Source organism: Photinus pyralis, unplaced genomic scaffold, assembly GCF_008802855.1.
Source record: "Photinus pyralis isolate 1611_PpyrPB1 unplaced genomic scaffold, Ppyr1.3 Ppyr1.4_LG2, whole genome shotgun sequence".
NCBI lineage: Eukaryota > Metazoa > Arthropoda > Insecta > Coleoptera > Lampyridae > Photinus > Photinus pyralis.
The window spans coordinates 34654811-34681475 of NW_022170403.1; the positions used below are offsets into that span (position 1 = coordinate 34654811).

General features: G+C 36.8%; 1 protein-coding gene across 1 annotated transcript; it reads left to right on the forward strand.

The window, feature by feature from the left end:
- Positions 1–5642: 5642 nt before the first annotated feature.
- On the forward strand, positions 5643–9043 carry LOC116163960. Its single transcript, XM_031478088.1, has 3 exons — positions 5643–6014; positions 6080–6244; positions 8055–9043. The coding sequence occupies exons 1-3, from the start codon at positions 5643–5645 to the stop codon at positions 8595–8597; spliced, it is 1080 nt and encodes a 359-aa protein (XP_031333948.1). The 3' UTR covers positions 8598–9043.
- Positions 9044–26665: the final 17622 nt, after the last annotated feature.

A 26665-nucleotide genomic window follows, 5' to 3' on the forward strand; every position in this document is an offset into this window, starting at 1 on the left:
ATTTGTTGTAAAAAGGGAGACTTATTTGTAAATTAAAAATAAATTATTACCCTTGGAAAGTGATTCTACATACACCACTGGAATTAGACAAATGATATTCTGTTATTACCAACCTTTAAAATTTTTAGTTTTGCGGGACATTCAAACTGTCCTCAGTTCTAATGAATCACCCGGTATATCCAGACTAAACGCAAATTGCGCCACTTTATATAACCGACAAAACGGTCCACTTTGTTGTCACAACATTTTATTGCATCTGGGTAGTCACACGTATCAATTTCTGAAATATATGCAAGTTAGAAAATTGCACGCAGCTTAAAACGCGCAAGTTTTCCACGTTGCAGCGCAGTTCACATGTTGAAATAGCCCAAGTTGCGCAATTTTAAATATTGCGCAATATAAGAGTGTACAAATGTGAAACTACCTTAAGCTATGTTAAAGAGAAATTGCCGGCAATTCTTACAAAAATTCATTTAGGGGATACGATGATTCTGGACATTTTAGTTTAGGGAAGAACCCAATCAGTAAGTACTTACCATAAATTAATTTTTGTAAGTTTGTAATAGTAAAGGTTAAAACTCCAAAGTATATGTTGCAATGGTAATTCTGATAAAACCCCCAATTTAATTGAGTATGTTAATTTATATAATTACCAAGTCCCTAATCAAAATCGATGCACAGGAGAATGAAATTTCTTCTTATTCTTAATTATTGGATAATTCCTCTTCAAGGATTGTACAAACATCAATTTGCTTGTTAAGTTAAACGTCATTTGTTAGTAATTCATTCTTGTTTCCTATCAATACACGATCGATTTAATGGGAATCGCGGTACCATTTTGTTTGAGTACGCCGATCCCTTTCATATGCTCTTTTAGTTTTACATCCCTTAGTTAACTGGCCGTTTATGCGGTGGATGTTAAGAAAAGGCAGTGCCCTCTTAACCCACCCGGACGTCTTTGAGCACTTGATCAACTGAAAGAAAATATTCGTCTAGAGGTAGCAGCAAAACTTTATCCAATTCGGAGGTACATGATATGGCCATAAAAAAATAGGGATTTATTTAAATATAACTTTTTTTTAAATTTCTTTTAGAATGGACCCATATCATGTCGTTATGCATCAGGCCTTGAAAGAACAAGACTTTGATCGAAGATTGGACTATTGTCTATGGATGTTAGGCATGATATGCGAAAATAGAGAATTTTTATTTCCAATTCTTTAAACCGATGAAGCCACCTTTAATATGACGAAGAGTCAATCTGCGCAATATATGCATTATTGGTCTGAAGAAAATCCGCATTGGTTGCGTTAAGTTCGGCAGTTTAAATGTGTGGTGTGGCATATTGGGGGGCAGAATTATTGGGCCATATTTTTTCGAGAAATCCCTGAATGGCAATGTCTTTTTGGCCAATCAATTACCATTATTGTTGGAAGATGTGCCACTGGAAACACGTTAAACTTGTTTTTGCAGTGGGATGGTTTCCCAGCACATTTTGTTCTTATTGTGCGAGAGCATATTAATGCAGTGTTTCAACAGCAGTGGATAGGAAGGGGAAGTCTGTTTCCATGGCCTCCGCGATCACCAGACTTAACTTGTCTGGATCTTTTTTATTTATGGGCGCGATTAAAGGACATCGTGTTTCAGACTGAACTTACGACCAGAGAAAATATGAAAAACCGGATTCGTTAAGCACATACCGATTGAAGCTGCAGTTTTGTCTGCCCATGAGAGACTGCAGGAATGCACAAAGCGTGACGGTCAGCATTTCGACCATTTACGGGGGCATTAACAATTATTTTTGGTCCATGATTGGACTGGAAGATAATGAGGTAAGCAAAGTGTAATCTTTCCACAGGAACAGAGTACAGAAGTCAAATCCTTCCAATTAGAATTGAAAATACATCGTCTCCGTGGCAAACATTGATTTTTAAAAACGCCCACAATGTCAATGACGATCTAAAGAATGAGATACGATATAAAAAAATAAATAAAATTGTCATCATGTCGTAATAGAAGAAAATAATTTCACAATCCTAAGGAAGTGTTTTAAGTGTATCTTTGAATTTCAAGTGTGAATATCTAGGTTCCAGTTTCTCAACGAGAGAATTGATTTCTAGTAATTCTCAAGATTCACGGATCATTAACGGATAAAATAGATTAATCAGCATAATGACAAATTATCAGATGGAACGTTAAGTGCATCGCATAGATACTTAAGGGCTTTCGCTAATAAATTAATCACTCCCAACTGCACCACGTTAGTCGACACAAAGGTGTTTGTTACACTAGATTTCTGCGAGTAGGGGCTTATTTTACGCGGTTTGTGTAGGAATGTCGCAAATGGATTTAACGAAAGAAATTGTATAGAAGGTAATGAAAGACGAATTTAATGTAACAAGAGTTAAGGTTATCGTATTACTAAATGCCGTATCATTTCATAGGAAGGTACAAAGTGGCGGTTACACATCAATGGTAGTCGTCGACATGAAAATCCCAGTTGTATCTGAGCGACGATGAATGAAGATAATTAAAGCTCCGTCCCTAAGCCCAGATCACTTACCCGAAGTCGTCCGGCAGCTAACAAGTCACTCCATCACCTCGCAACAAACGACTCTGGGAACATCATTTATTCCGGAACCTAGGGGCAGAGATGCACCGTTGCTAAATGGACATCTCATTATTTACCGAGCCGACTGGTTGATAGCAGAACCGAGTAATGCTGACACGGGCCCCAATTAGTTTTAACTTTAAAGGTGCTTGTAAAAGCGGATTTTTTTCGTGGCTTTATTGTACTCTTTTATGTTTTTATTCGTTCCAGTTTTTCCAGGTGCTTCCCTTGCCAGAATTTATGTTAGCGCGCTACTATATTTTATATGTTCTGTCGGGCGCACGCAAAAATTTTTCTGTAAAAGTACACTAATTTCCACGATTTGGATTTAACGAGCTCATGTGCGCCATCCCCTAAAAATATAACGTTGCGAAAGCTTTTTAGCTTACACCCTCAAACATTATTTACACCTACTCGGTTTCGAGATTGGCTCCGAGAACGTCCTCTGCTTTATAATATTGCACGGCGGGTAATTGTAGAAGAAGGGTTGATTTCCAATAACGCGAGTTGAAAAAGTTTATCAATTTCCGCGCTAATTCTGGAAATTTTAAATTCACCCAAACAGGGTTACGGTAGGTAATTTAAATAGTAAATCTGGTAGCAAAGAATTTTGCAAGTTTTGTTCGTGGAAACAAGAAATTGGAAAAGTTTAAACTCAACAATTTTAAGTATCGATTATTCATTACGGGTTATACATATTTATATACAAACAGCACCTACTTTTTCCATTAAGGCGTACGCACTTAAGGACGTCGACAATGGTATCTTCTATCAGATAGTAATTAATCATTTGTTGGCAGTAACGCAACGCACCGCTGCTGTAGGGAAGTTATGTGAAACAAACGATAAAATAATGATCGAATTTTAGATCAAATACAACAAAAATGAATCCGCGTGGTAATATTTATTATTCTGAACACATATGAATGATATCTCTTTCGGCAGCCATCCAAACGTAATACGAATTGTTAGTCACAATCAGATAGGAATACTACAAATATGGTAATGACCAACAGTGCGATCGTTTGCAATTTCATTTGAACGTATTGCATCATACGCTTAATTACATCTGCCAAGGCTTATAAATTGCTTTTAATTCTACTACAGAAACATTTCTACACATTCATATATGAATACAATAATAGTCAGATGGGCGTTAATTGAATTATTCATGCGGAATACATAAGGGAAGGGAATGCGTATACAATTCGGTCATTAGACCCACAAAAACATGATAATAATAACGTGCCGAATTAATTAATTTGAGTATGTACCATCCGTGCACTACTCGCCCTTACTGAAAAGACTACTGTGCTTTCAGTTGGAAAAATTCTTCGTTATTTAAAGAGTGCGACGTCGAACTTTAGCCTCCGCAGTCATCTTTCAGGGTTTATCTTGACGGGGATGCGACCAGATAAGACGCTTTTGGCCACAGAGGACGGATTAAGATAGATAAAGGTTAGCCAACCGCATTTGACAGCCAATGGATAAATTGCCATTGACTACATGAATCATGAAAACGCTAGAAATAATCACAATTTAAAAGCTACAATGTATGTTTGCTCAAAAAAGGACAATTGCACCCTCGTGCGTACTTGTGGGTAATATTTCAGATAGGATTTTTTATGCGTATCAGATTCCATAAATTTATGGGTTAGGGTTTGTTTTTTTGCAAATTTTGAAACTTCACCAGTAAAGAGTCTTGTGCGGAAGACATTTTATATTATTATCTTCCAACACTATTTATTTTCTTCATTAGAAGCATTATTATTTTTCCCGGTATATTCACTTGTTGAATTATCCTCGTAACAATTTGTAACCTTGGAATTTTTAAACATGCAATTGTACGGCGGTGTGATTAGTCATTATCGATGGTTAACATTCATTTTCCTCTTTTGTTCATCAGCTGTGACAGAGTGCACATTTTTAATCAAACAGCGAAACGCAGGGGAATTTAATTACCGCCACCCATATGTATTAATATCGGGCGATTAAATTCGGTTAACTGGGTGATTCCGCATCAATCTGATAATGGAATTTCACCCCTTCACTCCAGTAGGAGGATATAATTGCGTTATTCTTCATTGTAAGTACTCCATTTGCATTTAATCTGCTATTATATTTCGGCGTCCGGTCCGAATATATCATTTTGTAACACACTGTAGTACGTGCTTTTCCTACTACCATGCACAAGGTTAAAAGATAAAGAAAAAACTCGCTCTCCCCCCTAAACGCCGCCTCGTACCCACTAGCAGTTGGTTGTTCATTGTGTTTTTTGTGCTCCATGCGTAAGGTTACGCTCTTCGCTTTGCTGTTGTTTTGCCGTACTTTTGTTAAAAGTAAGTTTCGGCTGATGTAAGTATACATTGACAGATCATTTGCAGCGCTTTTTTAGTTAAGGATGGGAAAATCGAAGAAACATAGGAGAAATAAAAGTCGATCGCCGCGGGATAATTTTTCACCGCGGGGCAGAAGCCGGTCGCCGAGCAACGATTCTCAGTATCCTGTAGATACGCGAGCGTTGCTTAAAAGGTTAGAAGTTTTGGAAAAAAGGACGCGGCGTTCTAGGTCCCGCAGCCCCAGCAGTTCTACCTGGCGGACTCGTAATCACAGGCGCCATACCCGCCGCGTCACGTTGTCGCGATCGCGGTCGCCATTACAACGGCTGCCTGTAGCAGCTGATGGCAGGGTACAGGACCGGGCTTGTAGCCCGTCGCCCTCTTTTACACGTCCGCGTAACGATTCTGAAATTGGAAATGAGGTTTTTTCGAGGCTTTCTGACACGTGTAGTGTTCGTAATGAGCCAAACGATACGCTAATTATTCATAACGATGAGACACTACCTGAAGAGGTCGTAAAAATCCTCGGGGACGACCCTGAGAATAGCAAAGAAAACAATCCGTTTTTACACGATTCGTTAGCTTCTCGTTGGCGACATATTTTAAGAAACGGTCTAAAAAAAGATGAAGCAACTGGTTTGTTGCTCAAATACCTGACCCCGGCAAATCTCACCGATTTGATACCTCCAAAAATGAACCCAGAGATTCCTGCAGTTCTCGACAGGTATAATCTTGCTCGGGATGGATCTCATGTCGAGGTTCAGAACCACCTGGGCAAGGGTTTGTGTGCCCTGGGTAAGGGCATTGACTTATTGTTAAATGGTGACACAACTGTGATAAAAAATGAGTTGCTCGAGTATCTGTGCGATACCGGCAGAATTTTGACAAATTTATTTCACCGCGAGTCTGTGACGAGGAGAAATTTGATTTACCCCTCTCTAAACAAGAAGGTCAAGGAACAGGTGGAGATTTGTCCACCGTCGTCGTTTCTCTTTGGAGATGACCTTGGGGAAAAAATAAAATTGGCGAAGAATTTGGAAAGCGTCACTAAAGATCTAAAGTTGGTTAAACCCACTATTTTACCTGCCACTCGCAATAAATCGTCGAAGTGGTGGGGGGGAGGGAGTAGCCAGCAACGGGCCCCCCTTCAGGTCCAGAATTTAAACTCTCAACGCCCGGTCCGTCGAGGGGGCGAGACGAGACCATACAAGGGACAGCCTTCGAAGGGAGCACGTTGGACAAAGAAGGGCCAGCAGAGCCATCCTTATCACAAACAACGGAGGGATTAATATCGGTGAGTAAGAAATTCGCTGGACGTCTTGCTCACTTTTACGAAAAGTGGACAGACCTAACAGCTAATCCAATTGTTTTGGATTGGTTACGGGGTTACAAGCTCCCGCTTACTTTTAAACCTGTTCAGTCACATCCGCCCTTGTTCTGTTCTTCAGGGACGACAAATAAGCACTTTTTGAAAGAAATTGCCCACCTATTGGATTTAGGCGCAATAGAGAGGTGTGACCTTCTACCGGACCAATTTATCTCCAAAATTTTCTTGGTTGATAAACCCAATGGTAAAAAACGGTTCATTCTCAACCTCAAAAAGTTAAATTCCTTTATATCTGCTCCCCATTTTAAAATGGAGGATGTTCGAACTGCAAGAAGATTAATCCAAAAGGGATTTTTTTTGCTACTCTAGACCTGAAAGAGGCATATTTTCTACTGCCGGTGCACAGGGATCATAGAAAATACCTCAGGTTTTCCTGGCAAGGGCAGCTTTTCGAATTTACTTGCTTGCCTTTTGGTCTAGCTTCTGCTCCATATGCTTTTACGAAGCTAATGAAGCCCGTCATTCAAAAGTTACGTAACAAGGGTATACTATGTGTAAGTTACCTCGATGATTTTTTGTTTTTGGGTAGATCTAAGGAAGAGTGTTCCCATAATATTTTAACGGCAATACAGTTGCTAGAATCTCTAGGTTTCTTGATCAACCTCGAAAAAAGCGTATTCGCACCTAACACGAATTGCAAATTTCTTGGATTCCTTTTGAATTCTATAAGAATGTCAGTAGAACTGCCACCAGAAAAGAGAGAAAGAATCAAATCTTGGATTATTTCTCTTCGAAAGCACCCAACTTGCACAATACGTAAGTTTTCTCAGTTCATTGGTATTCTTGTCTCGGCCTGCCCAGCCATAAAATACGGGTGGTTATACACGAAGGTTTTCGAACGTGCCAAATACCAGGCTTTAATTAAAAACTCTGGAAATTACAACTCAAAAATGAGCCTGAAGCCTCATCTGTTTTCAGACATGTCTTGGTGGCTTAATAATATTGACAAAGCGTACAATGACGTTAAGAGTGATACTTTTGATTTAACAATTTACACCGATGCCAGCCTGTCAGGCTGGGGAGCGGTTTGTGATGGTGAAAGTACACGCGGCTGGTGGACCGATGTAGAAAAGGACAATCATATAAATTTCCTAGAACTCAAGGCTATCTTTTATGGCCTGAAATGCTTTGCGAAAGATCTGAGGAATGTTAATGTCCTTATTCGAACGGATAACACTACGGCCCTAGCCTATGTAAACAGAATGGGTAGTGTTCAATTCCCCAGGTTAAATCAACTGGCAAGGGAAATTTGACAGTGGTGCGAGGCAAGTAATCTTTGGATTTTCGCCTCGTACATTTGCTCTAGCGATAATTCTGAAGCTGATCACGCATCGCGTTTGCTGCTACCTGAAACGGAATGGGCGCTGAACAGAACTGTTTACTTTCACATAGTCTCAGTCTTTGGGGAACCTGAAATAGATCTGTTTGCTTCACAAAGTAACCACCAGTGTAGTAGATACGTCTCTTGGTTTCGGGACCCGGGGGCAGAGGCAGTAGACGCCTTTACCTTAGATTGGTCGTCTCTTTTCTTCTATGCCTTCCCTCCCTTTTCGCTTGTACTTAGGGTACTTCAAAAGATAATACAGGACAAGGCAACAGGGATCCTCGTAGTCCCTTTTTGGCAAGCTCAGCCTTGGTACCCACTCCTTGTAAATTTGATTGTAGGCGAACCTATGTTTTTAAGACCTAGACATAATCTTTTGCTCTGTCCTTTCAGCGGACACCTCCACCCTTTATCAGGAAGCCTTACCCTGGTGGTCGCGAGGTTATCAGGGAGGCCTTCAAACGAAAAGGACTACCGGACAATGCCATAGAGACTATTTTCAGCTCCTTAGCTGTTTCCACAGTTAAGCAATACAACACAACACTTAAACTTTGGTGGGAATTCTGTGAGGAACAGAAAATTTCCCCATATGAAGGCGAAGTATTAAAGATAATATCCTTCTTACAAAACCTGCTGGAAACCACGGAAAATAGATATGGATCCTTCAACTCCCACAGAGCAGCTTTAACCTTAATCACCTCGGGGAACATTAGTTCAGATCCTAACCTCAAAAGGTTTTTGAAGGGGATATCTAGAATTAGACCACAAAGGCCTAGATATGAAGCTACATGGGACCCCCAACAGGTGCTAAAGTTTTTGGGAAGCACCCCTGATGGCAATCTAAAACAACTGTTGCAGAAACTGGTGACTTTGCTAGCCCTAGCAACAGGACAAAGGATCATTTCATTTCATTTCATTTCATTTTATTATTTGTGATCTATACAATAGTATTTTCACACGTCATCAGGTACAATTACATAATATTAAAAAAAAAAGACAAAGGACACGAGAACATGATCACACAAGGTACTGTTGCTTTTAAAACTTAAATGTTATCAAATTTATCTTTTAAAAATTCTTCATAAGAATAAAAAGCTTTTCGTTTAAGGTAACTATTTACACAGTTTTTAAATGCGTGCAAATCTAAATATTTTATTTGTTTTGGCAAGACATTGAAAAATTTCATGCCGTAAAATGTAGTGCCATCTTTGGTCTTGTTTAATCTATGAAACGGTATATAAAGATTCTCTTTGTTCCTTGTATTGTAAGTATGAATATCCGTGCTTACAGTTAGTGTAGTCATGTGTTCTTTAGTATATATTAAACATTGCTGTATGTAAATGCAAGGTAATGTCAATATATTTAATTCGATAAAACCCTGACGACAACAATCTCTGTATTTAAGGTTTTTAAATAATCGTATACATTTGCGCTGCAAACCAAATAATACTCGAGAGTGGGCAGAATGGCCCCATGCAAGAATTGCATAAGATAATACCGAATGAAATATGCCATAGTATGCTGCCATAACAGTTTCCTTCGAGTCACCCTTATTAAATTGCGAATCAAAAATAGTGCTCTAGCTAATTTAACACGCTGAACGTTAACATGTTGGTCCCACTTCAACTCCGAATCAAGTGTTACGCCCAATAAGCAGCAAAAAATCTCGTTGATTAAGTGTAGCAACATCAAGTTTTTAGACTCTGGCGTAAAGATCCTAATTCCAGACCAAATAAAAACGTCAGCACCCGGAAGGAAACAACCCTGTTTGAATTTGCCCTTTTTTGAGGAAAATCCAAGACTGTGCGTATCCAGATTGATTAAGTCTTACTTAACCCTGACTGACCCTGTAAGACCCACGGGCTGCGACAACTTGTTTTTGACCTACAAGAAACCACATGGGCAAGCAAACAAACAGTCGCTGAGCCGTTGGGTAAAAGCGACACTTAAGGAAGCGGGAGTGGACATGACTCTGTTTTGTGCCCACTCCACTAGACATGCGTCCACATCTGCAGCCCTAAGGAATGGTATGTCCCTGGACACTATTAGGAAGTCAGCGGGCTGGACCGAACATTCATCGTCTTTCGCTCGTTTTTACAATAGACCACTGGCAGTCTCAGACGAGTTTATGAATGCCGTATTTAAACTTTAATTAGTTATTAAGTTTTCTGTCCAGTTTACCGTAGTGGTACCACCCTTTGGAGGAGTACACTTAAGAATTCTTTTTTCTTTTTATGGTGTTTGCGTACTACACTGTTGCGTTACATACAATATAGCTGTTTTTACGACGTATATATTCTTTAAACATCTACAGTGTGTTACAAAATGATATATTCGGACCGGACGCCGAAATATAATTAACCGATCAAAAGAACTTACCTGAAGTTCGATCGGAATTATATGAGGCGTCCGGTCCGAATATATCATTGCCCTCCCCCTACCGCCCAGCGTCGTTGAAAAACAGCGTCTTTGAAAAATGAACAACCAACTGCTAGTGGGTACGAGGCGGCGTTTAGGGGGGAGAGCGAGTTTTTTCTTTATCTTTTAACCTTGTGCATGGTAGTAGGAAAAGCACGTACTACAGTGTGTTACAAAATGATATATTCGGACCGGACGCCTCATATAATTCCGATCGAACTTCAGGTAAGTTCTTTTGATCGGTTAATTATCGGAATAAAAATGAGACAAACAAGCAAGACTGATGCACATTCAGAGACATCGATAAGTAGATGGTGAATAATATAGGATCTCCGATAGACCTTTTAGAAAAGCCGGTCTTGAGGAATGAGGGGTACCTAAATATTCTAAGGTACCTATAATAGAAACTACTTGTTCAGTGGCAGAGGTCATCCGATGATCCGGTGATGGTGCAACTTGTTCAGAACACCTTTGTAGGATGCACCTGTCATCGTAGTACCCTTCGGAACGCAATGAGTGAGGATTGCATCATCAGTGTAGTATCCAAAAAAAAGGCCACTGTTATTTTTCAGCACTGGTGCTTACCCGAACATTTTTTGATGTGATTGTGAATGCGTTGCTTGAATTGATTATATTAGCGTTTCGTTTCATGATTCAAAAATCGTATCTATGTCTGATTTCATTGTCGCAATTCATGAACAAAAAGTTCCATGCATGCTGCAACAAGTCAACTGTTTCGCCGCCTGCCAGGCGCGCATCCTTACGGTCGTTTTTTACCGAATGAGGGTTGATTGACTTAGTTTTTTATTAATTCTGAATTAATTTCTCCAGAGGTGAAACATTATAGTAAGTTTATTTATTATCATCACAATACGCTCCAGACACTCTAAACAGATTAGCATTTCTCAATATAAAATCTGGTGCTGTGCGGAAGTAGTCACTTTCTATAAACTTCATTATATTACAATTTCAATAATACTTCCCGAGACACTTCCTTTATCAGTTCCGTTGGTCGATACAAATGTCAGACAAAAGAGAAAATTCATATTTTTAACTAAGCAGTAAGCAGGTTTGCGTTCGTCGCTGTTGAAGTGGTTATCTCCTGTTTAGGGGTGTCTCGAGAGCCATCAACGTAGTTGGAACATACGTCATCGATTTTATTATGCTTGAATTCCGACTTCCAAGAATGCAAATTCAGCACCTATATTGAATCCAGCTATAGTAGCCCTGCACTGTTCAATATTTGAACAACACTTGTTCGACAACCTTATTTTCATTCGAACTAGTCAAGCGACATACGGAATGTTTGGCTATTCGCGTTTAAGCACCACTTCACATCCTTTTGTTCCTGATCCGAATAACTCGAAATGAACATAGCAAGGTTATTAATACGCGAAACTTGCAATCAAAGTATTATCCGAAGAGACAACACATCAAACCTATACACAAATCTACAAGAATTTGTAAAAATCACTTCAAAACTAATAAGTCCAATTTCGTATTGCGGTAAACCATTACATTTATACTCTTATTTATACGAATTACTTATTTGTTAAAAAATTGGAATCGAAAAGGAATGGGACTGTCAATTTGAAGTAATAACTGAAATATATCATATATATTATTATTTACAGTAAATGAACGTTACTAAACTCTACAAGTTAGCAATTACCATGAAGATATGTAGTTCTTCTACGACACTTATTTTCGACAGATTTGCGTCTAATCGTAGCTATTTGAATAATGAACTGTCCGCAAAATAGGTATGCACTTTATCTACTTCACAGTTGAGTAATTTAACACAGTAAAGCTATCTCCAAGGTGCATTTTCAGTTATTTTTCTCAAAATTAGCATTGCACTATATTCTAGATTTGCACCCAAAAGAAATTTAGCAGAGCCGGATAGAGAAGTTTCTTACCGCTCTGGTTGTCAAGTAACATATTAAAAAATGAAGAATATTTTTAAATAGAATGCCATGTTTTTACTTCTTTTAGTTGCGATATTAATTTAACTTAAATAAGTAAAAACGTTTTCGCCCTAATATAAGGCCAGTAACTTTAGCGCATTTTCTATACATCAGTACTTCCCAAAAAGCCATCGCTGTGCTATGCTTTTCTTTACTAGAAGCATCTATGGTTAAAATTTCAAAGAAATTTTATAATAATACGAGGGGAGATTGTTATGTAATCTACCTAGATATGAAAGAAAAGAAATTTAAGGCAAATCAAAATTTATTTTTCTACATATGAACCTTCAACGCCTATGCACTTATCTTGCAAAATTAATGGTAGTTCTGGAATTAGGCTTACTTTATGTTTTTTCGGTTACTAAATCCAAATTTTTAACTTCCCACCAAAAATTCCCTCCGCAATTCTCCCAAATCTTGAAAATAAGAAAAAAATATGTTAAGGAATCGTTTTTTTTGTGGTTTCACGAATAAAATACCTACAAATTTGAAATGTAATATAATATAATAATATATAATATAGTATGCAACCAAAAACGTCCTAAAACATGTTTACATACTACGCACGTAGGAGGCGCTGGCGTGCGTTGAATTACGCTCATTCTGCGCACCGGCAGGCGCGCGTTCGTGTTCGCCCTCCCTCCACCCGCTTTACCTTTCGTTTTAACCACTTCCCTCCTTTAATCTCTCGTATTTTTCAGCATCTGGAAGTCAACTCTCAACCTCCAACTTTTCCCCACCTATTTTCAGACAAGTTCAGAAACACATCCACATATATTTAAAAAATATAGACTTTTATTACTAAAAATAAATTAAATTATCTAAAAAAAAGTTTAAATTACTCTTTACCGTTTAACTGCAGCTGATGGCCCAGGTTTATCTATGTCACTGCTGAAAATTAGCTTCATGCGCGAAATCAAAGTTCCGTTTTTAAAGTAGATTGATTGATCCATCGTTGAAGGAAGACCAAAAAGGAAGTTTAGAAAAGACTAATCTGACAAATCCTCCGTGTTTTCGGACTCTAGAAAAGCTGGACCGTGGCCAAAAATCACAGACGTAGAGTCACAGCCGCTGAAAGCATGTAAAAATAATATATTTGTAGCCACTGTGTTTTCTTCAAGACCAAAGGGTGAGTAGATCTGTTGTGAAACTTTGCCTTTGTTGGGCTTCATGAAGTAAATATTGGCGTATTGAGCAAGTACAGTTAATAGAACTAATAAATCTATATCTTCGCCGACAATAATCACCGATGGATGAATTGATGCCATTTCAATAGCGGTATTAAGGATGAGACAGTCTACGTTATCGTCCTGACGTGCGTGCAGCACCAAGGCGCGAACGCCCTACTCATTCTCCCTACGTCAAAATAGCAAATGATGTTTTTGTCGAAAATTTTGTCTACTTTCCGAATTTCCACATTTTTTCTCTGAAATACACAAAATAACGGTATTTAAAAAAACTATATTTTTTCTATTTTTCAAAATGGGTGGAGGGTGCGGGGGGAATTTTTGGTGGAAAGTTGAAAATTCGGATTCATAGTCACAGAAAACATAAAACAAGCCTATGTTCAGAACTACTATGAATTTTGCATCCTAAAATTATATATTTCCTGGACTAGTGGCCTAATCTAAATCAAGATTTGGAGAACTGTGTCAACTCTTGCGAAAATTCAGTCCTTACAATCCAAAGCAGTTTCAGTACCGTATACACCATGGTCAAAAACCGAGCGAGTTTGGGACTCCTTGGAGAAATTTGACAATAAATTCTTGATAGAAGTAGATACAGCTACAGTCGATGGATCGAGATACAGATAATGCATGGGACAAACTCGTCTAATCCAAGCTCTGAACAACAAAGTTTGCTACATTCGGAATTCCAGAAGAAATAGTATCAGACAACGGATCTTATCTTTTAATGGAGAGGAATACAAGAAGTTTACACTTTCAATAGGCACAAAGATATCAATGACACCATCAGTTCATCTTTGCTCAAATGGCAAAGCGGAAAAATATGTGGATACCATCAAGAGAGATTTATTGAAGCAGTTAAAGGATAATGAAAAACAGAATATTACCATAACTTTACAGGAACAGATCGATAAATATTTGTTTTCTTTTCGCAATACGCCCAACTGGAGCTTGTTTGTCCAGCAAATCTAGTATTAAAACGCTAACCCAGTGCAAAACTCTCCTTGCTAAAACCAACATTTTTAAGAGGGAAAAGAAGATAAAATCGATGCAAAAGTAAAAGTATACCAGGATAGTAAAAGAGGAAAATGAGAAGATTCTCATTCTACGAAGCCCAAAAGTACTTACCTTTAGTACGCGTGTCAACAGGTGCACTATATTCTGGGAAAATTGCAAAGGTCGTCATTCCAGTTACATATTTAGTAATTGTGAATAATCAAGTACGGTATCTTCATGCCGATTACCTAAAGATGTCCATATTGGAAGAGGAGACAAATCCAATTGGAAGACCATTCGTACCAGAGAGTAACCCTAGTCCTTCGATGATCGTTGAGAAGGCTCCGGATGAGAATGTTCAGGAAGAAGTTACCGAAGATTCAAGTGTTTCCTTACCTGATAATCTACACCCTGACAAAGCTCCCTAAAAGTCCTGCTCCAGTTTCTATAACGCCTCAGGTACTTAAGACGTTCACAAAGAACCACTAAATTAAAGCGCCCACTAGGCTTGATTTGTAAGGGGGGAAGAGTGTTATGTATTAGTTTAATGGCCGTTTGAACCGACAAATTTAAGCGGAGCTTAGCTTAAGCGTAGCTTAAAATCCACAACAACGATTATTGAGACAATGGTTGCCATGGATTTTAAGCCACGCTTAAGCTAAGCTCCAGTTAAATTTGTCGGTGCAAACAGCCAGTGGTATTATTTTCAGAGTTGGTATAATAGGAGTATGTCAAAAACCACGGCAGGTCGTCTAAGGTCGTCCTGTATCTTGTAATATGTAAGTGTTCAATAAATACTAATTAACAAGTGTTGTGTTGTCTATGGTCCCGGTCACGTCTCGTCTAAAGACACAACAGAAGCATAGAAACTTTGGTAAATTAAATTTCCTCCTGAGACGCCGAGGATGACATGCGCAGCTCCAGTAATAGTTAGTGGGTTAGTGGTCGCAGATAAGCAAATGTGTTTTTTAGCGTAGCACAACGAAGTTGAGGTAACGCTTATGTGCTCGATTTTCCCTCGTCTGCCTATCTGTCCGTCTGTCTGTCTTGTCCATCGAGATCTCGGTCTCTGGGCCACCTAGCCACCTGGGTTTTCTCTATTGGATAGCTGCTATGGTTTATATTTGCCCGTGCGTTTTTAAAGTATATGATTAGATTTGTCTCATTTTAAATAGCTAATTTGTAAGATACAATGAGTCTCCTATTAATTAATTACCAACCTAACTTTACAAACTTTAAAAGTCATTTTATAGTATACATATATGTTAAGTTGATTGTAGAGCTGATTGTGCTTGACAGTTTGATTTATAAAAGTAAAGTCGACGGATCAATCATAAATGTCTGGTAAGTGCGCTATACTTTTAAAGAAGTTTATGTTGTTAAAACTTTGACATATTTCTTTTAACTATGAAGTATTACGGAAAGGATACTTTTTTTTATAAAGAAAGTGGTTCGGACCGTTAACTTTTAAAGCCAGCTCAGTTTCAGGAAACCTTTCATCATAAATATGTTTCAGGGAGATTGAGCGCAACGTAATTTAGATGTTCTAAAATCTTCATTCGCAACGGTCGGAATGGGGTTCTACGCAAATTGGGAAATTTTAAAATTAGTTTTTTTGTGTGTTATTGATACGGAACGAAAGGGGTACACACGCCTAAAGTAATTATTATTTTATCCGCAATTCTTAGATCGCTTGAGCCACAGATATAGGTACATGCGCAGATCCAGCTGTATGAAATTTGTACATTTGACCTTAAGGAATTTCAAACTAAAGACGTGTTAATCCGTTCATAACACATATGTACGATGGATTTAATGACTGCTCTGGCGTTTTAAGTGTTTGGAATTTGACAGTTTATGGCGTAAATGTATAGTATACAAGGTGTTACACTTGAATGGGGGTATACAGTATAGTTGAATTCCGTAGTTCTATTTAATAAGCGTGTACCTGAAACCATAAAACATTTTTTTGGCAGTAAAAGTTTATTTAAAAATAGAAGCTGATTAGCAAAAAAATAATGAACATGTGCGGTTTTAAGGGTTTATTCAAAACGATATGATTGTGGCAGGCTCTGTGACGTAATAAGCCCAACTCACTTCTACGTGATTGGTTGTAGGTTTGTGACGTATTTAGACTGAAGCGTTTCAAATTCGGACTAAAAACACAACTTTTCGACAATTTATTTTGGGTTTATTTTACTCGCAAATAAAAATTGAGGACACACGGGTCTTTTTATTTTTAATGTACTTTGTAGATCAGAAATAAAAAATGAAGCCGGGATGCCCCCATTGTGGAAAAAAATTAAAGGATAAAAGGGGCCAAAACAAACCCTTTTTGTTAAATCTTTTTCCGGGATCGGACAACACGGGTTAAACTCGTACAACTTTGGTTAACTTGCTTCTGCACATATTTATTTACACATGCAGACTGTTAAAAAAAGTAGCCGCATTTTCTCATTGCCTCCGGCATTTAAGCAAGCATCACTTCCGCCATCAAATAGACTCCTTCTTTACAAATTTTCGAATAATTCGCCAATGAATGATGGAACACACCAAACGTCCCCATTCTCCTGATGAAACACGCAATTCCTCGTAACACCTTACCCCTCAACAGCGATAAAACACGTGCCTTAACTAATTTTCGCCTGACAGTAAAACTTATCGCAAACGACCAGATATGTCCTACTGCTAACAGCTTATCTAAATTGAATAAATTACAAACGCGATCAAATTTAAACAAGAATTACGCAGTTACAAAATTTCTGAAAGGAAAAAAACAACACTGGGATACAAATTCAAATGAAACAAACAAACTCTGTGCTTATTTGGGAAATAATCCCCCGGATTTATTTATTAATTGTAATATTCTTATATACAGGATGTCCCGTCACTATTTTTTGTGTTTAGGCTCAAGTAACGTCTACATGACGTTTACAATTTTCAAAATTTACCAAAAGTCTGTTTCTTTTAATAATAATACTGATAATGAAAACACGAAAATTAAAGCGTCCTGTAATAGTTATTAATGATACAAGTTCGTTTATGAACGTCATAATGGAACGCGTGTAACGTTAAATTCACGAGGCGTAGCCGGGTGATTTTAGTTATAACTCTCGCCAGGAAAAATTGCTGGTCACAGCACACCTTGTGTCGATTTACAATCTATGTTTTTCTTAAAGTTCTACCTGCGTTAGTTACGAAACCGAATTCCGCTAGAAGTCGCTAGTTCGAGAATTGATACAATGCTATCCGCCTAGCCTTTACGGGTATTGGAGAGTTACAATAATCAGTTCCCCTACTCAATACTCCTGCACAATCAGTCTGTAGATATCCAAGCGTTATTCTAATTCATTTCATTTACTTGTAATTTGGACCAAGAAATACGACAAGGTAATTAAACAAAAAATGAAACACATTACAATGAGAAGATAATTTTATTGTATATTTACATAATTAGCTATTTATTTATCAAGTTATGACGTGATAATTAGAAATGCATTACCTGTACCACAGATTGTGCCTGTACCTATACGCAACAAACCGAAGCGACACATCCTTCTCCGACAGTAGCCGGTTTTGTATCTTCTTATTTGACACACCACCTATAAACTTGTCTCTCAGTGCTCGATCTAAAAAAAGTCCAAATTCACACAAATCAGCTTGTTCTTTGAGTTTACCTATGTACTCCGCGATAGACATACTACCTTAATTGATTTTATAGAACAGGTGACTTGTGAACGTGGCTGACTTTGCTGGATTGAAATCTTTTGGCTTAGTAAAACCTTTATAATCGTAGTTTGTGAAATTGTGAATTACAGAACACATGGTAATGTATCCAACCATTGAGTAAGTCGTGTGAAAATCATACGGGGACACATAGGTACTCACTGAGATATTATGATTTACTTTCTGTATGATTTTGCCTTATCACATAGGTTAACGGTTCTCAGATTCATCCAACGGCGGCAAGTACCCTGGGTTGCCATACTTGCAACTACTTCCGCCTAGTCTTTTATACCAAGGGTCTATACTCGGGCCCTTGTTTTTTTTAATTTATATCAACGACCTTCCGGAATTTCTACCGGCTAAGGTTCAGTGTATTTTATATGCCGATGATGCAACACTAATTTCCACAGATGTAGTTTTTAATTCGTCATACTTGGATATACAAAACAGCATTAATGTTGTCGCAACATGGTGTGCTAACAACTCTTTAAAGTTAAATCATGCCAAAACTAAGGTCCTGACTTTGTCTTTGCGGAATGATAATCCTTTGACCGATAATCTTCAAACGAATTTCTTGGGCTGTGTTATTGATTGTAAACTAGAATTTAATAACCATTGTAGTAAGGTATCAAAAAAGTTATATAAGACAATATTTCTAATGAATATGTTAAGGAACAGTACATCGCAAAATACTATTAAGACAGCTTACTATGCATTTGTTCATAGTACAATATCATATGCGATCCTTGCTTGGGGACACAGCCCACACTGGCGGTGTATTTTTAAGCTGCAACGTAGAGCAGTTCGACTGATAAGCAGAATAGGTTATAGAGAGGACTGCCAAAAGGAGTTTGTAAATCTTAAAATTCTAACTTTTCCAAGCATCTATGTTCTCGAGGCTGTTTGCTATGCAAAACGTAACATTTCAAAAAATTTACGTCAATGTGAAACACATGCACATGACACCCGAAATAAAACAAGTATTCGAAATGAATTTTACAGATTATGCAAATCCCAAGATGGTGTCCAGTACCAATCGAATTTCTTATTCAACTGTTTGCCATCAAACATACAACAACTACCATTTTGTAAAAAACCTGCTAGTCATGAACGCTTTTTATTATTTCGAAAATTATCTTATTTATTGTAAAAGAAATCTGTGATATTTTTCTGTTTGTATATTTTGTATTTTTTATTTGTATTATCTATTCAGTGTATGACAAGTGTAAGTGAAGCATCACATAAGCACAATAAAATATTATTATTAAATATTATTATTATTATTAAATATTATTATTATTATTATTATTATTATTATTATTATTATTATTATTATTATTATTATTATTATTATTATTATACCATCATCCATCATCAGAAGCCATCAGGACACTCGCATGCTTACATTGCATTTCCAATGTTTCATTTTAGTGTGGCCCATTATCCTACACGGTGTGCAAACCAAACCTTCTATACGGGGTGTCAATTTTAAAACTTACAGTTCACCATATTTTCTAAACTAAAGAAGATATTGAAAATCGCGCAAAACCGTTTGGGGGTATTGAGGGGAACCAGAATGACGGTATGAGTGACAACTCCACCCCCCTTAACCCCCCAGCCCCTCCTCTTCAAAAATTCTAAATCGCAACCCCATACTTGTGTCACATCGTTGGAGAGCTACTGAAAAATGCTTTCCAGTGGTACCAATAAAGTCAATATTCATTAAGACAATGTCAACATTTAGATTTTTTGTTAATAATTAAATTGTTTGAATATTGACTTTATTAGTACCACTGGAAAGCATTTTTCAGTAGCTTTCCAACGATGTGTCACAAGTATGAGGTTGGGATTTAGAATTTTTGAAGAAGGGGGCTGGGAGGGGTTAAGGGGGTGAGAGGTTGTCACTCATAACGTCATTCTGGTTCCCCCTCGATACCCCCGAAACGGTTTTGCCCCACGTCGTGAAAGAATATAATATTTTTCAAACAGAGCAATTTTTCCAACCAGAAAGCCACATTGGAGGAACCAATGGCCCTTTAATTCAGAAGATAAATCGTCTTACTAAAAATAATAAAACTGTCATCCGCTTCGAAGGTTGATGCGAGATATAACCATAAAATTGGAATTCATTTTGCAAATCGTCTCGAAAGGCCCGTAGATTGCTTGAATAAAGTGCGACAACTCATTCGTTTTAAGTAGAAGTTTTAAGAGGCGAAAAAAGTGTAATATAACTTGTAAGCGCTGAAGTGTCGCGTTAAGTCTAATATCAAGAATTTAACGTTTAGCGGAGTCATTTCAAAAGCATGCTGAATTCAACAGTAGTAGATCGTAAATACTCTTAACGTTTTCTAAGTGCTTCTATCTAGCTTTCTATACCAGTACGTGACAGGTAATTTTCTATGGGAATATTTTACTCAAATCTAATTTCAAAATCTTCTGCGATGCGACGCTCTGAATTAGATAGTGTTGTATAAAGACAAATAAAATGGACAGGAGGGATGCTACCTGGCGTTAAAATATTACCTTGTATATAGCGGCTATGAAAATGACGGCACAAAAATATAGAATACCATTTCTAAGAGAATAACGAAGGCTTTATAGGTGATTTCAGGGCGAATGTCAATCTGTACGAGTGCTAAATTTCTGAACTATAATGTCATGATCAAAATTACGTTTTCGTGATAGGTCCTTTCTAATATTATTAACGAGCTCCTAGCGAGTTTATAATTTTGCGGTGTCTGTCCGTCCCTCGGTCCGTCCGTTAGCACGATATTTCGATAACGAATTGACCGATTACGATAAAATTTAGTAGACGGATTCTTTATCAAATTTGTAGATCGGAGTTCATGAATTGGCAAAGTAGCCCAAAAAATAAGGAAGGCCCTTTTGACATTTCCGTGAGTTATGAACCGAATTGCATGAAATTCAATATGCGTATAGCTTTAGCCACATAAAACGCAATTCCAAAAATTGAGCCTAATCGATCTCGGCCATTTATAAACCGAATTGCAAACTTTTTTATTTATGAATATGAAGGTATTTAAATGAAATTTAATACATAGCCACTTGGAATAAAAGCAAATATTACGCCAGTTTCAAAAATTGGTTTTGCGCAGGCGCAGTGCCGACTTTCTTATTTATGGAAGCAATTAAATGAAATTTCATACATATACACTTTAAATAAAAGCAAAACCAACATCAGGTTTAAAATTTGGTCTTGAACATGCTATAGCCATACCCAGGAGCTCGTTTTCTATATTTGTTTAGTTTATTAAAATTTAGATTAGCGTCCTGATTATTGCAACACAAACGAACTTATAATCTTCATGAGAATCACCCTCGTTTTCCAACGGCACGTTATAGTTCGCTATTAATATAAATCGCTTCGATTTTTTCAGTTCTGCTCTGTAACAATTTTAAATCTAATTCAGACGGAGGATTTTTTTACTGTACCAGTGTTACTATTCGATAGAAGAGTAAGTACCGGGAGATCAATATACGTATATGCTGTGCCGTTCTTATAAATCATCACATTAGTACCTAATCATTTGCCGCAACCAGGCATACTTATTTATTTATTTATTTGATTTCTTTCTTTAATTATTATCCCGCTCTTGTGCAGCAATACTAAAAATAACCTATACTCACTGAATCAATGCCATCAGTTTATCATCATTTGGTTCTTTTTAGTTCGTTTATTTTCCTGCGCACCTTCTTTTCTTATTACTTTCGCCCTTTTCAAAACAGTCTTTTTCAAAATTACCAGTTTCTTTTGAATATTTACAAGGTGGGTAAATTATCTACTTTTTGAATTATAAATTCACGGTTTTTTTGTTGTATCGTGTAATAGGTAGACTCCAACATGCCTTCTACCTTAGAGTGAATAACATGCTTTTGCAGTCCTATTTCAGTAATGGGACTAAAGACGAAAATGGAGTTTGGGTTACTCGATACGTTTGTGTATACAGGAATTTCCAAAAATGTATCCCGACCATTAGGATCAGACTCGTCCTTAGCAAATGCGAGGCCTGGAGCGAAATATTTTTTCAGGGCCTTTTTTTACTTCCAAAATGGTTGATACACTAGCCGAAAGAGTGGAAATTATTCTAATTTTCTCGAAAACGAATCCAATCAAACGTCAAAATAAAGGACTTCCAAATACCTTTCAAACAAGCTATTACTCGATCCCACTTGTCGTTTAAAATTGTTAAGGGAATAATCCTGGGGAGCAGAGGGTGAAGTAATTTTTTGTTAAAAAGTTGTCCCCCTTGACAAAGCAAATATTTTTACATGTTTTGGCGTTTTTCCTTTAATCAGTGGTTTTCGATAAATATACGTGGTGGGAAGTTTTCAAATGAACACCCTGTATATTTTAGGCATGTGTATCTGTGCATTATTATATTATTTTGATTCAACCAAAACTTTTACTTATTTTTTATCGCGAGTAAGGCCTCGCGCGAGGCCTGGAGCGGCCGCTCCACCCTTACAACAATATACACCGTAATGTTCATCGTGTACTTGAGCTGTATAATTGTTGTTTCTGAAAGTCACCTGGCCGCCCAGTAGTGAGGAGGTTGTAGAAGATGTTCGTGCTCGTCTTGAGCAAAGGGCTTCTCTTACGGAACGTGTCACACTATTGTCCGTAGAAAATTATACTTTTAGTGTAAAGGCAGAATACCAAGACACTAAGAACTAAATCAAATTATTCAGAAAGCGTTGGTGGCCATCAACGTGCGATCGAGTTTGGAAATGATGTAAAAAGACCCTAAGGTTGTAAGGGTGTGGAATGGAAAACCATTAATATGAGAGTGTACCTGTGCCTGTACTTTTGCAAGTTCCCACCCAGAGAAGGTATCTAAAACTCCAAGAAGTGCAGCAAAAGCATTTAAACTAGGTGGATCTGGAATTAAATTTTGTCTTCTTGGATGTAGCAATTGAAGCAATGAGAACTTGGTGTGAAGAAGGCAAACTTTCGAACAACTGTGATTCAAAACTTAATTAATTTATTTATTTAAAAAAATTTTTTGTGTGTGTGCACATCTGTATTGTAATAATTGTTGTTTATTGTGCAAGATTATTCAACACCTTACGGTAAATATGAATAAAGTTTATCTATCTATCAAAAATCAAGTGTGTGGAAACCCAAAAATAGGAATAGGTACCTATATCATTGTTTAAATACTACTAATATTGTATAATTTTTAGCACGGTTTTTAAGAATAAACAAAATGTGCTATTGTTTGCATTTTGTCCGTCCGTCTGTACATCCGTCCCAGGGTCCGTCCGGACCCACTTTTGCAATTTTGAACTACTTTTAGGAGAATGAACCAAGACTCCTGGAATATGTAGCCTATACCATTGAATTTATAACTATCAGAAGCGCAGGTTAAATGGCAGGATATGTGACTGTTTTCAATAGTTTAAATTACAAGACGTAGATGTCTCTACCATCGAGAAAGATGAATAATAATGTCAGTTTTTTACCTTTGTTAATTATTATACAGGAATCTGTAATGAACCCACTATCTCGATTTGTAATTGTTGTATACAGAATTCTAGATACCCAAGAAACGTACTTATAAGGCATTTATGTGGCACACAGGATGTTGAATGACGTAAGATAAACATTCTTCCTTTCATGAATCGTGACCTTACTTAACATTCCTTAAGGAAGATTGAATTACATTTGAACAGGAAAGCAAAAAATACGCAGGCATCCTTGATCACTGTAACAGAAATTAAATGTACCTACCTATCTATTCTTAATTTTTGTGTGTGTCGGTTAAACCGTTGCCACCGGTTAAACTACCTAGGACAGGGGTCGGCAACCTATTGAAACGGAAGAGCTAAAAATTACAATTTACAAAATTTCCCAATTCTTAAAGAGCCACAAATAATTTTTGATTCAATATTATAGTTTTTGGCTATATACAGGGTCCTGCAACAGTCCGTCGGTTTTTCCTACATAGCTGATACCTGGTAAAAATATTGGTGGTTGCGGATCTACAGAAATTATTTTTGAATGTACAGGTGTTCCATTTTTACGATGTCAATTAATAACTGATCTTTAGAACATCCTGAATATTTGGTTGTTTCAATGCCGTTTGTTCAAAGTGCTATAACTATTCTTTTTCAAATGGAACTACCACTATTTTATTTCGCTATTCGCTTTTGTCTTCTCTTAAATGTTTATAAGGGGTGCCCTGTGCTTAAACTCCGCAGTGTTTAGGTTATTCAATATTTTTCACAAAAGTACCTACTCATTAATTAATTACGTGTTTATACATCGGAGTAGGCTGGCTATAATAAAAAAACAAAAGAATACCAGAAAGTAAACAAGTGTCAAAAATTAGATAATTATTTGCTGCAAGTATACTTTTGATACAAAATAAGATTAATTAAAAAGGCGAATTTCGAACAAATGAACTCATTTCTTTAGATAAATACGGAGAGCCGCAACTTTATAGGTATCAAAAGAGCCGCAGGTTGCCGACCCCTGATCTAGGATCACACGCAGGTCGTTAACCTCTTTTCTTTTAAATTCTGACGTTTGAAATTTGTTCTCAATGGTTAATCGATAACTTAATTATCGATAAGTTATCGATTAACCATTGAGAACAAATTTCAAACGTCAGAATTTAAAAGAAAAGAGGTTAACGACCTTTTTATTTTGTATCAAAATTGCCAGGTGTGACGTGTGATCGATTAATAGATAGTCAATCGATAAATTTAAAAAAAATGGTCGACCGGTCAACAAAAAAAGAATTTTTTGCGCATGGGAGATTACACAATATATATTCTGACTATAATAAGCAAAAATAAATAAAAAGTGCGATTAAGACATCGAAAATATTTGCTTTTACAAAAGTTACAGCGATTTGATTGAAAGCTTTCAGGGGCGAAAATTAAAGCTGGAATCTTTGTTTTCCCTAAAAAAAAAAAGAAAAATGGAGGGTGATATTTTTCCGCGGTTACTTAGCAAAGAGGAAAAAAAAATCCTGGAACAGTTTTAAGGCAATAGTCCATGGTTTCCCGTTCAGTGTTTCCTGGGAAACCATAGAGCTGAAAATTATGACGAGCTGACAGGATTTGGTTTTGTATCATGGGGTATAGAATGTCTCTAAAGAATAAAGATGCACAGGTTACATTCTCATTTAGATCAATTTTAAGGATAATATGGGAGCTTATTTGGAATAAGGACAACACTTTCTCGAGACAATGGAACTTAGGCACCTTCCCAAGGCCAGGAAGTTGGAAGCATGATGGAAGATCAGATTCAGTTGAACATGACAAAACAGCAAAACTGTTCCATTTTTAAACATAGACTCTAAGATAAACAAATTATAAATGTACAAACGTTACCATTTAATAAATCATGCCTATGTAAGTAGGATTCTATAGGTATTTTTATTTTTTGGTTTTTTGCATTTTTTTCACACAAAAACAAATACATAACCATTTTTTGTTCTAATTCTTATTTGTGGCTATAGAAGCAATAAAAATAAGGTATATATGTCCCATGCGCAAAAATGCTGTAGACCGGTGTAATTTATCGAAAATGTTAAAGGATTGGTCGATAAACCTATAATTTCCGATAATCTATCGATTAATCTCACAACTAAACTATTAAGATAGATAATTATCGAGAGAATTTTTAACGACATAAACTTTTCAATGTTTAGGTACCTATACCAGTTTACTTCCAACAAAAGCGATGTAAGAGCATTGTTGAGTTGCCATATGATCACAATTCACAACCTACTGCTGTACTCATTTTTGAGGATTATCGTCCACTTGATCACCTTTGATTTCAGACAACTTGAGCATCAAAAGATCCTGTTTTATTTAAATTATCTCTCGCAATATCAATACCAAAAAAACAAAAATGTTAGCGAGTGTACGCATGGATGATGTAATATATCGATTGAGAATATATATCGATGAGATTTATGAAAAAGTATCGATAGTTTTCTCTTGATAATTTCCGCTACTTATTTATTAATCGATAAATATCAGAGATAGACAATTTTCGTGGCAATAATAATCGATTATTATCAGCAGCTAACAATCATTATTAATTATTTTCAAAAGTTATCGATAATTATAAAAAGTTATCGATAATTATCAAACGTTATCGATCATTATCGAAAATTAGCCTTACGATTTATCGATAATTGTCGATTATTATCGAAAGTTAACGATAAGTGATTAAAGTTATCGATAATTATCGATAGTTATCAATTAATGATTAATCGATAATTATCAGACTGAACAGACTTATCGATAAATCGATAACAATTTCATTTATCGCTCAGCTCTAGTAGGTATACGAATTCACGTAAACTGGGACCGATTTATTTGTGCACAATGCTGCATGGTTATAAAAAAAGCTGATTCGCGAAATTTAGTTATCAAATGTGAATGTGGAAATGATGTAGCTGCCTGCTTGCAACGGACAATATTTTGCCTTAAAATTTTTTTTGATCGTTTTTTAATAACAAAATCTCCCGCTTTCAGTAAAAATGTGGAACCTGCCTATTTTACTGCCTGTGAATAGAATGTATGAAATTGCATTCCTTCAAGGACAAGGACTGCAAGCTTCGTTCGTCTAAATGTATTATTATTTACATTACAAATTTACGCAATGCTTCTTAAGGGATCTATTTTTAGAACATTCCAATCCTATTTATAAAACCATTCCAATGATAAC

What these genes read in the sequence shown, in the direction of transcription:
- LOC116163960 (XM_031478088.1), top strand. Translation starts at nt 5,643, where the DNA reads ATGAACCCAGAGATTCCTGCAGTTCTCGACAGGTATAATCTTGCTCGG. An exon ending in TCACTAAAGATCTAAAGTTG is followed by an intron (nt 6,015 to 6,079) that starts GTTAAACCCACT and finishes GGGAGGGAGTAG; the next exon opens with CCAGCAACGGGCCCCCCTTC. An exon ending in CAACGGAGGGATTAATATCG is followed by an intron (nt 6,245 to 8,054) that starts GTGAGTAAGAAA and finishes CTGTCCTTTCAG; the next exon opens with CGGACACCTCCACCCTTTAT.